The sequence below is a fragment of the Mauremys reevesii genome, linkage group 10 (genome assembly GCF_016161935.1).
Source record: "Mauremys reevesii isolate NIE-2019 linkage group 10, ASM1616193v1, whole genome shotgun sequence".
Taxonomy (NCBI): Eukaryota; Metazoa; Chordata; order Testudines; family Geoemydidae; genus Mauremys; species Mauremys reevesii.
Genome location: NC_052632.1, coordinates 79260353 through 79278390, shown reverse-complemented (window position 1 = coordinate 79278390; position 18038 = coordinate 79260353). Strand labels below are relative to the sequence as shown.

The 18038-nt window shown below is 45.5% G+C and overlaps 1 protein-coding gene across 2 annotated transcripts in view; it reads left to right on the top strand.

Annotated features, from left to right (window-relative positions):
- Positions 1-18038, top strand: part of CACNA1H (calcium voltage-gated channel subunit alpha1 H) — a 581666-nt gene that overhangs the window by 395440 nt on the left and 168188 nt on the right. For both annotated transcript variants that reach the window (XM_039490763.1, XM_039490762.1), the window contains exons 8-9: positions 1777-1874; positions 16233-16392. In XM_039490763.1, the coding sequence (XP_039346697.1) occupies positions 1777-1874; positions 16233-16392 (258 nt within the window). The remainder of the gene's footprint in view (positions 1-1776; positions 1875-16232; positions 16393-18038) is intronic.

The following is an 18038-nucleotide window of genomic DNA, read 5'->3' as shown; positions in this document are numbered from 1 at the left end:
TATTGGATGGAAACATTTCTGGGTATCTGCTTTTGTCAGGCTTCCCTCCTTCCCACTCCACCTTTTAATCTGTGTATTATTTAAAAAAAAAAAAAAAAGCTTTTCTGGTACCAAAAACTGGTTCACAAAAACTTGCTCCTGATGCATTGTGGTATCTGAACAGGAGTAGTGAGAGAGATGTGACATATTTATGAGCGCTCCCCTGTAGTCAGTTCAAATGCTATAAATTGTAATTACAACCAAGCTAACTAGCCAGAACCCTCTTTAAGAAAAGGGAAAAAAAAGCCTGACACATGTTTACTACTCCTTGTTGTAAAAGACCAATGAAACTGACTAAAGTTAACATCTTTCTCAGGCCAGAAGAGAAACATGCGTGTGAAATGGCAACAGGATGTGAAAAAGAAAATGTTCCTTCTTTTTAATAATGTAATGCAGTCCAAACTACCTGAATGTCATTCCCCAGCTCTCTTCTGTAAATTTTTATGGTAGGAAAAAAACGCCAAGCTGTCATGAAAATACACAGGGGTAGTACGAGGAGGTATCACAGGAGTAGTGAGAAAGGAATATCAGGAAAATCGTCTTGACTGTGAGCTGTGCGGAGCTGTGGAATAATCTCCCAAGCGAAGGGATTAAGCATTGGAACAATTTACCAAGGGTCACAGCCCGTCTCCGTCACTGACGAGTTTTAAATCAAGACGAAATGTTTTTCGAAAGGGAACTATTTGAGGGAAAGTTCTCTGGCCTGTGTTATACAGGAGGTCAGATGAGTTGATCACAGTGGGCCCTTCTGGTCTTGGAATCTATGAAGCTGCATTGCTTGGGACATGGCAAAAATACTAGACCATGTACTGTAAAGACCAATTTGGCACTGACATGGGTATTAGTAGGTTACCCTTCCCTTCCTCCTCCAATTTCTGTTGGGTCTAATTCTGCACCTGGTAGTCATGGTGAGTGGCACTAATGCATGTGGTTAGCCGCAGTGACTTCAGCAGCACGACTTCAGTAAGTAGCTGCACCTCAGTGTAATGCACCATGGCGGGTGCTTTTAGAGGATGCCAGATCACTCATAGACACCAGGCAGTGACACTTTGGCCTGGTCTACACTGAGAGGGAGAATAACGTAGCTGAAGTCGACGTACTTAGATTGAGTCACCGCGGTGTCTTCAGCGCTGCCGCTCCCCCGTCGACTCCACCTGTGCCTCTCGTGGTGGTGGAGTACAGGAGTCGACAGGAGAGTGCTCAGGGGTCGATTCATCACGTCTAGTGTAGACGCGATAAGTAGACCCCCGCTAGATGGATCGCTGCCCGCCGATCCGGCAGGTAGTGTAGACATACCGTTTGGCATTTCATTCATAAAACTTCCCCCTCCAGGAGTAGGGTGACCAGACAGCAAATGTGAAAAATCGGGATGGGGGTGGGGGGTAATAGGAGCCTATATAAGAAAAAGACCCAAAAATTGGGACTGTCCCTATAAAATTGGGACATCTGGTCACCCTATCCAGGAGGCACTACCTCCAGCAGGTATATCACAGCATTAGGTAGGCAGCTTCCTCTGGTGCTGCAACAATCCAGTTCTGCAATAGCCTTCTGCTAATCCTGCAGATCATGATGGTGCCCATTGTCTCACTTAATCCTGAGATAGCCAGGGCAGTACTGTCCAGCTAATTGACCCACCTGAGCAGCTGGGAACTGCCCCTTTTCAGCCTGCTCACACACTTGTAAGGCCTAGGAGATGAGACCCCTCTGTGCTGATTTCTTTCTCTCTTTCTTCCTTAGCATGATGGAATATTCTCTGGATGGGCACAATGTAAGCTTATCTGCCATCCGAACGGTCCGGGTACTCAGGCCTCTACGAGCCATTAACAGGGTCCCAAGTAAGTAAAATCCTTTTTTTCCCAGAGAGATGAACACAAATGTGTATGTGATTCAGAACATGCCTGTGGAAAGTGGCACAGCACCAGGGAGTTAAGCTGGTGTGGCTCCTACTGACCTCCATGCAAATTTGATCCCTCATGGATTCTTTGTTTATCCCATTGTCACAAGGTGTCTGACCCCTTAAGAGGAGGTGGGCCTCAGTCCAGCTGTGACCAGCTTAACTCACCTCCCCAGGTGGGGAGAATGACGATCATGTGACTTATAAAGGAGAGGTCTCGAGAGCGAGCAGCTGGTAACACTCTAGCTGGGAGGCCCAGGCAGGGCAGAAGCCGAGGAAGCTGTAGCTGGCATGAGGAAGCAGCTGGAGGGAGCAAGACTGGCTCCTGCGGGGAATAACGGGATTGTTTGCATTATAACCCAGCCCTGGGAGGGGGCACTGGGAGCTCCTGGCTCAAGGGGAGAGAGATTGAACTGAACTCTGGAAAGGAAGGCTGAGGGTCTGGCTGGAGCCTGTGCTCTGAGACCCGGCGATGGGGGAGGATCGCAAAGCCATGTGACTGGCCATGGCCCCTCAGTGATGATGGCAGTGTGTCAGTGAGATCCTTGCCCCACTGGTCACTGGGAGGGGCCGTGTCCCTTGCTTTGAGGCTCTGTGATGGGTGAGGAGCTTTGACCAGAGACACCACTGTGGAGACAACAAATTGCCTGGCCACAGTGCTACGCCATGAAACCCCACCGGGAGTGAATACGGCGTTGCACTGGTGGTACATGAATTAGACACGTTTTCTTTAAGGGGAGGTTATCACTGCTGTATTCTGTCCTCGTGAAAGTATGTGGTGATTTTTAGGGCTATGTGGGGGACACACTGCGGAGCCAGATAACTAGGAATTTCAGGTAACTGGCTCTGCGATGTGTTTATATGATCCTAGCACCCAAAGATCCCTATCAGAGTTGTGCCCCTCAAGGCTGGGGGATGAACTAACACAGGAACAACCAGTCCCTGCCCTGGAGACCTGGAGCAAATCTACATGTTGACACCAAAGGCTCTGCCGGTGCCACTTGCCTCCCCCACAGCAGAGACCACAGAAGCTGCGAGTCGTGCAGCTATGAAGGCGTCCCAAGGATCTGGGTCACTCACAGTCATAGCAGTTTTCTGCCGTACGTAGCTTGTCACCTCTGCCTGCCCCCTTTTGTGGTGGTAAAGACCCTGGCTCCACCCACCCAGTGGCCATCCATGGCAATCAAGCAATGTTGTTGCGACACAATTCAGTGACTCCCCCAGAGTCTAAACGGGGTGGGGGTTTCTTCCTTGTCTGACTGATAGCTGGGCTGAGGCCTCTCATGGAGGCCAGTAAAACTGATGTTCCAAAGAGTGGGAAAAGCAAAGGCCTAGAATCTCCGGGGCAGAGTGCGAAAATCTACTCCCCTGCTCCCCTAGGGCAAGTCACATTTTTAGGAGTGAGTAAAATATCAGTAGTTTTAGCATTATCGTCAATCCTGGTGAAGGGCAGGGGTGTAGATTTTGTATCTAGGCTGGTAAATGTTCGTATCTTGATTTTAGTAAAGTTTTGGACGCAGTCCCCATGACATCCTCATAAGCAAAGGAGGGGAATGTGAACTAAAGACATTACTATAAGGTGGGTGCACAGCTGATTGAAAGCTGTACTCAGAGCGTAGTTATCAATGATTTGCTGTTGAAATGGAGGGTGCATCTAGTGGGGTCTGCAGGGGTCAGTCCTGGGTCCAGTACTATTCAGTATTTTCATTGATGATTTCAATAATGGAATGGAGAGTATGCTTATAAAATTTGTGGATGACACCACACTGGGAGGGTTTGCAAGCACTGTAGAGGACAAGATTAGAATTCAAAATGACTTTGACAGATTAGAAAATTGGTCTGAAATCAACAAGATGAAATTCAGTAAAGACAAGTGCAAAGAACAGCACTTACGAAGGAAAAATCAAATGCACAACTACAACAATGGGGAATAACTAGCTAGGTTGTAGTACCGCTGAAAAGGATCTGCAGGTTACGAGTGGATCACAAATTGAGTATGAGCCAACAATGTGATACAGTTGCAAAAAAAAGCTAATGTCATTCGGGAGGGTATTAACAGGAGTGTCGTATGTAAGAGATGGGAGGTAATTGTCCCGCTTTGTTCAGCACTGGGGAAGCCACAGCTGGAGAACTGTGTCCATTTCTGTGCACCATGCTTTAGAACAGTGGTCTCCAAACTTTTTTGATTGCACACTCCATCAATAAAAAAATTGGGAGCACGCACCACCTGCTCCCGGCCGAACTGTCGAAGAAAAAAAAAAAGCCACTCGGACTCCCAGCTGAACTGCCGAGGGGGTGGGGGGAGAGTAGCGCTTCTCTGGCAGCGCTCTTCCTGCTGCGTACCCCAAAGGATCCTCTTGCACACCCCCTGGAGGGGTGCTTTAGAGGGGTGCTTGGAGACCGCTGCTTTAGAAAAGAGGTGGACAAATTGGAGAGAGCCCAGAGGAGAGCAACAAAAATGATAGAAGGTTTAGAAAACCTGACCTATGGGGAAAGGTTAAAAAAACAGGGCTTGTTTAGTCTGGAGAAAAGACTGGGAGGGAGGGGGAGTGACCTGATAAGTCTTCAAATATGTCAAGGGCTGTTATAGAGAGGACTGTGATCAATTGTTCTCTGTGCCCATGAAGGTAGGAGACATAGTAATGGGCTGATCTACAGAAAGGGAGATTTAGATTAGGTTAGGAGGAAAAAGTTTCTGATTAAAAGAGTAGTTAGGCTCTGGGTTAGGGGCATCCCTGTCACTGATGGTTTTTAAGAACAGGCTGGACAAACACCTCTCCGGGATGGTCTAGATTTACTTGGTCCTGCCTCAGCACAGGGGGTTGGACTTGGTGAATTCTCAAGGTCCTCTCCAGCCTGACATCTCTATGATTCTATGGATATTTTCCAAGACTGTTTTAAACTCTCTGGGGCAGGGAAGATTGTCTCCATTCCTGTCTATAAAGTTCCCAGCACACTGGTATCTCAAGGCAAATCAAAATGTTCCTTTCAGGGGGGGAAAAAACTCAAGGCTAAGAAGATCCTGATTTTCTAGGTAGCCTCATTGCTCCTCTCAGATGTATAGGGTCTTGCCATTTCTTTGTGCTCGGGATTAGTGGCACAACAGTCTGTGCTTCTGGTGAAACACCAAAGAGCGTTCATTGCAATGTGGAACAAAATTGGGTTCACCCACTGTAGAAAGTTCAAGTGGTCCCTAAGCCCATTTCCAAGTGGATTCAGCTGTTTGTCGCCTAAATCCAATTTGAAAGATGAGCCAACCAGTTGAAATTGTTTCCCCATTGCTACCATCCCTCTTCTGAGTGATCCTTCACTGATATGCTAATTCTATATCCCTTTCATCACTCTTTAACTGAAATCCTCTCTTTTTGGAGAGGCAGTGTAATTGTTCGCAAATCCTCAGGTTCCCTACAGAAATTGCTTTTCCTGCTCCTTTTTAAAAATGCATTTGAATTATATGGCATTACCACTGAGCATCCCACTTAGATTAATTGCCCATAATGTCGGCACAGCTACAGACAGCAAAACAAACTCCCACTAAATTGTTCCGATTCCAATACCTTACATGAACGGGCAAGAGAACAGATGATGTTTGCCTGCAGGAATATTCTTTGAAGTTTCTCTTGGCTCTTGCAGTTTTTAGACTTTCTTTTTTTAAAAAAAAATTCCATGATAGCATTTTTTCGAGTCAGAAAAAACTTTGGAGGGCACACACAAGGACTATGGGGACCTCAGAAGCTTTGGATTCAGAATTTAATTATTTATCACGATTTCTCATCAGGCCAGAAATATCCCAGGGAATAGCCTTTCTCATGGGTTTTTGGCTCAGTTGTTTCTAGTCCCAGCTGGGAGTGGGAAAAGTGCAGAGTGGAACAAAAATATGAGCTAGTTTGGTAAGGGAGTTCTCTGAACTTCTTTGAACGACAAGAAAGGTTCAGGTTTGGGGGTAAAGGTTCGAATTAGTTCTTATTTTTTTCTGCATCCTTTGAGCCACCCCTAGCTGTCTTTTGAATTAGAGGGTGTTTTAGGCTGTAATTCAGGAGAACATTTAAACCTGTGCCTAATTTAACATGAAGTCAGTCGAACTTAAGCACATGCTTAAGTGCTTGGTTGAATTGGGGCCATAAGGACAATCATTTCATTCTAAGAGCTTGTCTGCACGACAGAGCCTTTGCCAGTACAGCTGTGCCAGCATCATTATGCGGAGACGCAGCATATTCTGGCATAGCTGCACCACTTCCCCAAACAACATTAGCTATGCCAGCAAAAGCACTCTTCTGTCGCTAGAGTTGTGTATACATGGGAGGGGTTATCTGGCAGAGTTCTATCAGCTGGGGGGAAATGATTTTTTTTAGCACTCCTAGCTAACAGAGCTGTGTTGGCACAACTTTGTATTGTAGACTAAACCTAAGTCAATGAGTCTGACCCAACACCCCGTCTCTAAATGCCTCCACAACTTTGGGAAAATTCTGATCCGGGTCCAAAGTTTATGGCTCTGCCCCATTTCTCTGCTCTCTGGTTCTGCTTTATGAGTTTGCAACTGAGGCTTTGAAGTGGGATTTTTTGGGGCACTTTGTGCCATAATCCCTGTTTTGATTTTTCTTCAGAAGAAGGGTAATAGAAATTCATCCTTTTTTTTTTCATTAATAGATGATGAGATTAAATTCAAAGAGCTAAACCCATGTTTCGAGTTGGTTGGCCTGATGAGCCACTGGGACAGCCTCCTAGTGTTAATAGCATCTTGAATTAGTGCCAAAGTAGGATTAGTATTCTTAGAAGTATCTCAATTCCTGGAGGGTAGATAAGCACAGACTGTTTCTTGTTTATAAGGCACTAACTCTGTCCACTTTTGACTTTGGTATTTTTAGTGCTCCAGCCTGATGTCTGATACAATCCAGGATCTGCCCTGGATGGACCGTGATACCCCTCCCCCTCCATTTTTATTTTTTCAGAGTAACTGACAACCTTTATAATAATGATCACTTACGTTTGTACAGTTAGGCAGCTTTGATCCAGGGGGATTCCAAAGCTTAACACAGAGGGAAATTCACCCCCTGCTGAAACCCTGAATAAGGCGACTCATCCCATAAATCAGTATAACAATTGGCACTAATCAGCCATGGAGACTAAGCCACGCTCCAGCCATAGAACGGAATTGAGCTGTATGAGCAAAGGGGTGGAGAAGGTGGGAAGGGAACCCTGCGCTGCGACTACCCATTCCGGCTCTGTGATTGATGAGGGTCATTGCACAACTTTCCTGAACATAATTCAGCCCGCAAAACCCCCTTCCTGTGCCTCCCTGAGATGCAGCGTGTTGGCTTGGCCTCATTTGTCTCCGCCTGGAGTGTGTTAAAATCAGCCTTGCCAAATTGCCACAAATTGGGGGTTGTGGAGGGAAGGTGTAAAATATCTACCTGCCCATCAGAAAAAGAGACTTCCCCTGAGTGAGTGGTGTGAGTTAGACCTTTGCAAAGCTGATCTAAATAGAGTAGTGTAGGAATAGCAGTTCTCAGACTTCCTCCTACTGGGACCCGGGGCTGGATTAGGTAAATCTAGAACATACCAGGCTACAGGACTCCCCTGGCCCACACCCCATACTGTGGTCCCATCCATCCATTAAGGGATGGGGAATATGTTCTTTTCGAGAGAGATGGGGCAGTAACATGGTTTCCCCCCACCCCCAGGGACATATGGTGCTTTGACCCTTCCCTTGGGGCAGCAGGCTCACGTCCCCTGCACAGAGGCAGGAGAGCAGTCAGGGAGACCCCCGTATTTAACCAGCAGCTGGAGTGCATCTGTTTGGGTGAGTGGACCAGGCCTGCTGTACATGTCTTCTAGCACACACACAGCCCTCTGTTGAAGTGCTGGTCATAGCTTCTGAGTAGAGTTAACACCCCATTGAGATGTATGGTGCAGTTCGCCCCCTTGCAGCTGTTGTTTCAGGCTCTCTGCACATTCAGGCAGAGGTTACTGTGCCAGTTGCAATGGGGTCACATTTTTCAAGTTTTTCTTGCAATCATGAAAGGTAGAGACTTACTTAAAAAATAAAATAAAAAACTGGATTCTAACAGTCACATGATTCCAAACCTGGCACAGTTTCCCTTTGCCTTGATCCAGCCTTTTTTAGACCTTTCTCCGTTACTTTTTCCAAACCAGGACCCCTCTCCCATTTTTCACATGGTAAGGCAGGGTGGTTGCAAGAACCCCTGATGTAGGAAATTTAGTGGGAGTGATCTAATAGGAAAGCTTGGTACTGAGATCCATTTTACCTCCCCCTAGATCCTCCAGTTAGGATGGAATAAGAAAGCAGGTAAGAATTCTTCTCTAGCTAGGGTGATCCCAAAGCCCTTTTGGAAAGAAACCCAAGTTGTGTGTTGAGCTAGTATCATTTCACAGCATTGCAGCAGTGCCTGTAATTAAAGACAAGTGATGTATAAAGAGAGAGGTGGATGGATTCACGCACACACAATTTGGGCACCTTTTTTATAGAGTCATAGATTCTAAGACCGGAAGGGCCCATTGTGATCATCTGGTCTGACCTCCTGGATAACACAGAGCATAGGACTTTGCTGAATGAATTCCTCTGTGAGCTGGGGCAGATCTTTTAGAAAAAACATCCCATCTTGATTTTAAAATGACCAGTGATGGAGAATCCACCACAACCCTTGGGAAGTTGTTCCATTCACTGTTAAAAATGTGCCCCTTATTTCCAGTCTGAATTTGTCTAGTTTAACTTCCAGCCATTGGAGCTTGTTACACATTTGCCTGCTAGACTGAAGAGCCCTCTGTTACCATTTTTTTGTTCCCCACAGGGGGGCTGGAACAATTGGCATAGTGGGGGTGCTGAGCCATTGAACCAAACTGTAAACCCTGTATAGGATGGAAACCACTTCAAACCAGCGGTTACAGCAGCACCCCTAGTTCCAGCACCTATGGTCCTCCATTTATTTAATTTTAAAAAATGAATTAAAAACACCTCCGTTGTACCTGGCTATGCCTGAATTTATCCTTTCTTGTAGGCATAACAAAGGAAGTGGCTCTTGGTTCTGTCCGGCAGGCTCTCTGTCTGTCTGCAGAGTTATATGTGGTTTTCAATAATCATGAAGGGCCCCAAAGTTGTTGATGAGTTGCCTAGTTTGTTAGCGTCAGAAATCCAATGGAATCAAAGACAACTTGACCCAAAGCCCACTGACCTCAAAGGGGGTCTTGCTACAGACTTCAGTGGGCTTTGGCTCAGACTCTAAAGGAGTAAATTCAGGAGATACAGAGGAGATGGAGAAGGGGGCAATCCTGGGTCAGTTCAGGGAGGGCTGTCAATGCATGGAGGCAGCGTGGAATGAAGTGCACAGATGTTTGTGAGGGAAGGTGGATGGCTGAATGGGAGAGGATGAGGGACAATGAGAACAGAGACCAGCGTGCAAAAGTACAGAAGGGAACAGCTGTGATGGTCCTTGGTGACCGGAACAAAAAGCTTGACGTTGATGAGCCAGCGAGGAGGGAGCCAATGGAGGAATCCAGTGCAAGGAGAGGCGACCTGGTGAAAATGGTGGGGCCAGAAAATGGTCTTGGCAGCTGGTGTTTCAAAGAGACTGGTGGAAGCCGAATTGGGTATCGAGGGCTAACTGCATTGAGAGCTCAGCTTTGGAAGAACAACCGTTGAAGCAGATTTTAACTGCAGTTACTGCATAGTAGATAGAACTGTCCTCTAATTCCTTCCAACAGGGAACCAAAAGCCTCCACAGTGGAGATCTGTCAAAAATAGCACAGCAATTTATCCACACGACAACCTTGCCCTTTGCCTGGCCCCCTCCAATTCTATTACCCCTTCGCTTTCATGTGCAATAAATTCATCCACAAGATATTTTTTCAAAGAAAAGAAAGAAAGGAGGAACCCAGCCAATAAAAACATCGTCTGTATTAGAAATTATTCTTTGGAAATGACTGGGGAAAAAAGATAATTCCACGATTTATGTTTTTGGCACGGGCTGTAAGGTTTTTAATAGTGGTCACTGTTTTCAAGCTCATTTCATTGCTGAGTAGTTGTTGTTTTTTAAATATGTGGTTTAAAATGGGCACCACATGTAATGAAATTGAAAAGAAATCATGAGGCTTGTTTTCAGCCTAACTGATGCTAATCATCTTTCCTATGGCACACTTGGCATTTTACTAAGAGGGTCCAAAGTGCCTTGCGTAGATAGCTAGCAGATGGGATCAATCTCTAGAGCGGTGCCACTAAGCAACCAAGTTGTCTGGCAGAGGAAGATAGATTTTAACCATTTTTGGGAAAAAGAAGGTAAGATGGAGGAAAGAGAATTGGATAAGAGCAAAACTTCTTCCTACCACTGGGAATTACATGAGCCTTTTGCCTTTCCAAAGATAGTTTTGTTAGTCAAGTCTGAAGGGCAGTGCTATTGAATGTGTTCCTTGGGTTTAGAATTACAGAGTGCATTGGGAAGGAACGCTAGGAAATAAAAACTCATTGTGCACTCAAGTTAGTCTCCTACTGTATTTTAAATATATATATATATATATTTGTTGTGACTTTGCAGCTCCTCAAGCTTGTGCTCTTGAGTAACCTTAGGGAAGCAATACGTTGAATAGTTAACGCACACGACGGAGAGTTGGGGAAGACCGAGTTTTACTCTTAGCTCTTCCACTGACTCGTTCAGTGACCTTTGATGAGTTATTTATGCTGTCTGTCCATCGGTTTCTCCGCTTGTATAGGGAGTAACATCTACGTCACAAGACATTGTGAAACTAGTTATTACTGCTGAGGTTTATCGTACTGGTAAGGATTCTCTCTTCCTGACCCAGCCACTTTGCACCACTCGGACAGGGGAAAGTGATGGACTCTGGCCCCAACTAGTATAGGTTCGCCTACAGTTTATCTTGCCAATAGTGGAGTTCTCAGGTAGTGTAAAGTAGCATAGCCATCTGCTACACTAAACACCCCCCTACATCCTGCTATGGGGGTGGGAGGCAATGTGTTGGGGGTGGTGTGGAGCATGTCTGCACTAGGCTAACTCACAGCTGAGATAAGATCCCACAAGGACCAGAACCAGTCTATGTAGGTTGTTGTAGCCTCCAACCTCTTGTAACTTATGCCAAAAGGCCTGGGATGATGCAAATGCAGTTGGGGAATTAGGGAGGCGTCACTTGCCTCTCTACTCATCCCCTTTCCCCCGCATCAAGCTTATCTCCGTATAGGAGAAGAGATGAGCTGTTGTTTGTAGCTGATGAGATCCTTGGATGGAATGTGCCATACTGTAGCAGCACATACATCTCTATATGCTGTATATAAATCAGTGCAGCTCCATTGACTTCAGGGCAGCTACATCGATTTCCTCGAGCTGAGGGTCTGGTCCTGTCGTGCCAAAAAAGTGGCAGTGCCTGGGCGACTGGGCCAAATTCTGATGTTCTTAGCCCACATGCAGACAAAACTCCCTCTGAAGTCAAAGAACATTGAGCTGCAGCCCTGTGTAATTAAGAACTACTCGGAGACGCATTAGACACGACTTGGGAGTTGGCTGGAAGAAGCAGCAACCTGAAAATTAAGAGGGTAAGAGAGAAAATACATCGGAATTTAAATGCCATTCTCTATCCAAATGGGATAACTAATGGAGGGTAACATCTCACAGGGGCGGGGAAATTAAGGGAGAAATAGCTCGACACAGACAGGGAGAGCACTTTGCAGAGCAGCCTCTTAACGGGATAAAATGCCCCTGAAGACTGCACTGTCGCCAGCATTATCTGTCAGACAGACTGATGTGCCCCATGCTGTAATCACGCGCCATGTTTTCTGTAGGAATGTTCAGTTCCTAAAGCGCTTTCCTTTTTTGGAACTTAGCATTGTTGGGGTTTTTTTAGTTCGCCTTTTCTTTCTCTCAAAGCTACAATTATCAGCTGTTCAAATTATGGTTGGTTGGTTTTGCAAAGACTCATTTAACCTTTATTGAACCACTAATTTGCATGTCATTATGCCTCAGGGTGGTTTTTTTTTTCTTGCTTTAACTTAAACTTGGAAGTCACCCTGACCTCTAACTACAAAGCACAGAGCAAAGGCAGAGATTGACCCTTCATGTCTGAGCAGCTCAGGTTTGATGGGTAAGCCCCATCCATAAGTCCTTGACCAGTACAGTTAGGCTTGGAAGACTATGATTTCTAATGGTGACTGTCAATCAACCTCGATATCACCATGCACACACAAGCTGATGAAAAAGTATTCCCATCCAGAATAATCAAACTTTACAGATAGGCAAAGTCAGGAAAATGCTGCTTGAAAACTTCTTAGAGTTGATTTAAGGACATTTAATTTGTGCATTTTGACAAGTGATGTTGACAATTTGTGTTGTAACAGTTATAAAACTTTACCTGTTTATTTTGAATCTCAACATCTACCGTCACTGAATAATGAATTATTGTCTAACCCACACACCCACCCCATAATTTCCCGCAACTGTGAAAATTTAATTGGATAAAAATCAGAAAAACATGCTTAAAAATAAACAGCGATATTATCAGTCGAAATCGTAAAAAAACCTTAAAATCGAATTCTGCTAAACCTAAGAATATTAGAGAGACAAGGTGGGTGAGGTAATTGCTTTGATTGGACCAACTTCTGTTGGTGAGAGAGACAAGCTTTTGAGCTTACACTGAGCTCTTCTTCAGGTCTGTATAAGCTCAGAAACAAGTCTCTTTTGGAAGCTGGTCCAATAAAAGATATTACATTATCCACCTTGTCTCTCTAATATCTTGAGACTAACATGGTAACAACAAGGTTGCAAAGCCTACGTATAGTCAAGGAAACCATGCTAGCAACGGTCATTTTTAAACATGGTTCCTTCCACAGGGCCAAGAAGGACAAACCCCTTAATGGTACTAGTTTGCCATGGCTTCTTTAGGTGACAGGCTCAGCGTTACTAGGGAAACTTTGTGCATCAATGTGTAAATGAACAGTCGTCACCAGGCCCGGCTTTATGACCCGTGGGGCCCGATTGGAATACTCAGTGGTGGGGGGACCGCTCCGGGTTTTCCGCAGCACCGAAGGACCCCCCGCTGCCGAAATGCTGCTGAAGACCCCTGGAGCAGGGCCCCCTTAGGCGCGGGGCCTGATTCCAGGGAATTGGGTGAATCGGCTTAAAGCCAGCCCTGGTCGTCACACACATGCGCTTAGCATGGGACTGTCAGACAGCTCCAAACTCCATGCATTAGGAGAACTAGCCCTTGAAGAAATAGATATTTTGAATGAGGTTTCTTTCCCTCTCCCTGCTGGACAGCTGCACCGTTTCCACAGAGCAGAGTCTTTCTCCTAATTGATTGTGCTCCAGTTGTCAATCTCTGGCTCACCATCTTCCTCTGCAATATTACCGGGGTAGTGGGAGGAATAAATAGCAGGAGGAGAAAAGCTCACTTGTTGCTTTTTCACTTCCACTAACTGAAGCTACGGTAGCATGAGACACCGTCACGGTGTTCAGAGGGTTTCTCTGCTGCCTGGCGCTCCAGCACAGCTGACATGACATTTCCACTGCTTTGGGGCTGTGGATTGGTTTGCAAGGACGCTGGTTCACTGTCTGGCCCTATTTCATCAGGTGAGGAATAAACAGTATTATTAAGAGGTAGCAATTTTACAATTGTCCATGCTCTTTGCAGAATTCTAAACCATAGCCAAGTAGGGATGGGTTCCGTCACTCACCCCCCAAAATGCAGCCACCTCTAGGGTGGGACACCTCAGCCTTTAAAATGACACCAGCAATATCATGCAACAGTTTAGTGCAGGAAATGGGGAAGAACCTTGTATTCAGAGTAGATTGCCAACTCTTTGGGGCGCAGTCTAGATCTTAATGCTACTTGTACTGTCAAGTGCCAAGCCCATTTCTGGATGTCATCAATATATAATTACTACTACTAATGATTCATTTCAAGATAATTCATTTTCATTTTAGGTAGGCAAAATACAATAACCCATTTTGGTATTTGGCCCTGATGCCAGGTCAGATACCCCTAATTTTGTGAAAAACAACACGACTAGCCCAGAATCTCCCCCTAGCTGCCTTATTTGGGTATTTAAGAATAACAATTCTACCTAACTACCGTAGGAACTTCTATCCCCTCCCCCACCCCGTTACCATGGCATCTGAGTGCATCACAGTCTTTACTGAATTTGTCCTCCCAACTCCCCTGTGAGGTCAGGCCGGTCTCTTATCTGCATTTGACAGATGGAGAACTGAGACACAGAGAGGCTAAGGGCTTGTCCCCGCTGCAGTGTTAGCTCCAGGCTTAACTCAAGTGCTGCCCCAGCCTGACTCCCGTCCACACTCAAAAGTCTCTAGCTCGAGTTCAGTGGTGCTTAAACTCCAGCGAGCTGGCCCGGCAGGATGGAGGTTGAGTGTAGAGTGGCATTTGAGCTAGTGATGCAGCGGGGATTCAAGCTACTCTGGGCTGCTCATACAACCAGCCTGCTCAGCTGAGGGACTGTGTTGTCCTCGTTCGACCCAGACTAGATCAAGAGGAGTCAACTCGAGTTGAGGCTTGCAGTGAAGGCAAGCCCTCAGGAAGACTCTGGTGAAATGAGTTCTCCCACTTCCAGGGCTAATGCCCTAACTTAGTGACCTGTGTCTGGCAGATCTTCCACAGGACTTTCCTATTGCCATGGCTACTAGAAAAGAATTATAGTCTAACTACGGCTAACCAGTCATCGGAAGTGTGGTGTAGAAGTGGTGATAGGTTCTTTATGCTGTACAGCAGCGGTTAATCCCCTCTGTCTCCACGATTCACAGGCACGCTCTTAACATCCGCCTGCCTTCTTCCTGTTCCCGTCCTTGTAAATTGCATTGAAATCCTGGTTTGCCCCTCGGAGGACTCTACGGATCTGTCCTTTTACTTCTGGAACAGTTAGTGCCTTTTGAAAATCCTCGATATGGACGTCCCGGAATCCCCACCTCCAGCCTCCTGATAGTTCAATACCAATCAGCCGAAGGGATTACAGTGCTGTTTCCCTGAGGCAGCCAGACAATCAGTCAGGCATTGTGAAGGGACTGGCAGTCTGACAGCAGCACAGTCTGACAGCACTTGAGAGCACTCCGGGAGAACGGTGGTGGGCATGATGGGCTTAAAGTGTTGTCAACAAAGCTCCTGTATGGTTCAGGTAATGTTCACCCGTCTTGTTCATAGTTTGCACACTCTGGGATCTTCACGTTCCCACCATTTTTCTCTCCTATCACATAAATACTGCACAGAAACTAAAGTTTCCTCTGGCTGCGAAGAGCAGGTTTTGACACATCCATTGGCACCAGTGATGAAATCTTGGGCCCATTGTAAAGCACGGGCTTAGTGTGTATGTCAGAGTGATGTCGCCCTCTGGGGGCTGGTTCAGAAAGAGGATAAAAGACCTACTGCTACCATCAGGTAGGGAGGTTCTTCTTTAGCTTCAGGGGCAGAGGTCTGTGTATTGAAGTAGAAGGGACAGATTTCTAGCCCTGCTCCCTACATGAGTGTGATTGTTGTCTGTAAGCCAAGGACTTGTTACACCGCAGCAGGGGCACTGACAGGTTGTAGATATTATTAAAATGCTTCTGCCCAGATGAATTTTGGGTAGGAAAGGATTCCTCAGGGCATCGGGTGAGTTACTTGTTAGCATGTGTTGGTTTCTCAGAAGGTAGTTTTTGAATAGAAGATGATGCTGGCAGGTGGGCTGAAGAGTAGGGACGTTTCTTTAGAAAGTTTATTGAGCCCGTAGTCCATCAGAGAGGCACAGCCTTTGGCCTCACATGTCCTCCTGCCCTGCAGTGTGAATTCCATTGAATAACACTGAGTTCCTGAGTCAGGAAGGGGAACCCCCAGCCTGTAAGATGCACTTCAGTGGAGATGAGCCTTGGCAGCCCAGATTTTTAAAACTTTAAGTCTCGATTCACCCACACCCAGATCATGTTGGGAAGCTGCCTCGCAAGCATCCAATTCCGTGATTCATATGCAGTCCCGAGATGTAGAGTCTGTCTTTTATCCTACTCTCCTCATTTCTGTTGACTTCACTGACTCGTGCAGGGAGTGCCCCTTTCCCGCCCTGAAGTACTGATCTTGGACTTGGGTCCATCTTCCATTGCAAAGGGAATACGCTGCGGAAGATGTCGTCTGCCACCGTACACACGTAGAAGCTGCGAGCTTGCTTCTGAAGCTGCAGAAATGATGAGAAAGCTTCTCCTAAATGTGTGGAGCTCATCATAACACCTGCTCCTGTGTCTAGCTGTGTCCTGCTCGAAGGGCTCACAAAGGGCTCCCATAACCTGTTTTCTCCTTCTCCCCACAGGTATGCGAATACTCGTTACCCTGCTGTTAGATACTCTGCCTATGTTAGGCAACGTCCTTCTCTTGTGCTTCTTTGTCTTTTTCATCTTTGGGATTGTCGGCGTGCAGCTCTGGGCAGGGCTGCTCAGAAACAGGTGTTTCGTAGACAGCAACTTTGCAATGTAAGTACAGCGGAAAACTCACTGTCTCGTCTTTTCTCTCTCCAGCTATAGGAGAAACATGTCTATGTATCTAGCTAGCAGGGTTAGCATCAGTTGTGGGTTCCATACAAATATCTCCTCCTTTGCCCTGCCCCAGGCAGGAAAAGGAAGGTTGCCCCATTAGGAATAGGTGTGGCTAGCCGAACTGAACTGACCCGGTCCATTTGTTCAGTTCTCCTGCCAGGATTTAGCCCTGTATCTGTTCCTCAGCTGCTGTAAACTGGCGTTGTGTCACTGAAGTCAACTAGAGCAGGGCAAAAACATTTCAACAGATTATTTTTCATTGCAAATGCATTTTTCATTGCTCTGAAACTATTTGCAAAACTTGGGTTGAATTCAACCAATAGTTTCGCCCAGGAACAAAATGATTTCTTTTTTCCCCGCAAAAAATCAGAATGTTTTGTTTTGACCATTTGTAAATGTCTCATTTTGACTTTTATGGTTCACAATGGCATTTTGAATTCAAATTTGACTAATTTAAAAAAAAAAAAAGGTGGAAGAGACCCCAAAATAGCCAAATCGAAATGAAAACGTTACAATAAAATTGATAGTTGTCTGAAACTTTTCGGTTGACTCTAAATGAATCAAAAAAACATTAGATTTCTGTCGGAGTTGACCCAAAATATTGTGATCCATTAGCAGTGAATTTTTTTCAAGATTTTTGATTCAATGAAAAAATTGGTTTTGGTTCAAATCGAACTGGATTTTTTCCCTGGGTTTTTCAGATTGGTCCCAAACAATGAGTGCTACCAATAGCAGTATTACTAACCTCAAGCACTGAAAAATCATGAGTCAGGCCCCCTTAAAAATCACGAGATTTAAAATAATAATTATACATTAGGGATTTTTTTTTTAATATTTGCCTTCTGGTTTCTGCACCTTTAGAATTCACGTTTCCAAGCTTTTTTTATAAACGCAGGAGACAGGCTCTTGCATTTTATTTTAATGAAAGCTGAGATTTACCACTCCGGGAGCTGAAGATTTAAGATAAACATCAAATCTTGTGAGATTCCAGAGTTGGCAACACTGCAATAGCAAATGCAGAAATGTCAGAGGGGTGTGTTTGTGTGTGTATGTGTGTTCTGAAACATGTGTTGCAGTTTATTCCTGGGAGGAAGTGCTGGTTACCCTGCTAAGCTGTCTGACTCTGAATCACATAGGGCCATTTTCCCTGTAAAGCATGTGATGACGATGTGTGCTCTGTTTCTTTAAAACTCCGTCAGGAATCTAGCCAGGAGGGGCTGGAGCCAGAAGGATCTAGGTAGCAGTTCTGCAGTGAAAGAGAGGCATAGTAGTTTGAAGGATAAAACTGTTCTCCTTTTTCTTTCATCTAGCTCATTGTTCAGTGCTAGATGAAAGCTACTTCTGAGATTCTTTACCATTGTCACATGACAATGTCATCTATAGCATCACAGGTTCCTTCCGCCTCACTAGTTCCCCAAGTTTCTCTCCTGATCGGAGCAATTAAGCTTTAGCCTGAAATGTGCTTGTCTAGGGTGCTTGTTCGGTGTCCTAATTGCCTCTAGGATGCTAGCACTTGTTCTGGTGGGTTGGCTTCAAGAATATCCCAAACGCAAATGAAAGAAACCCAGACAATTCCTTGAAAA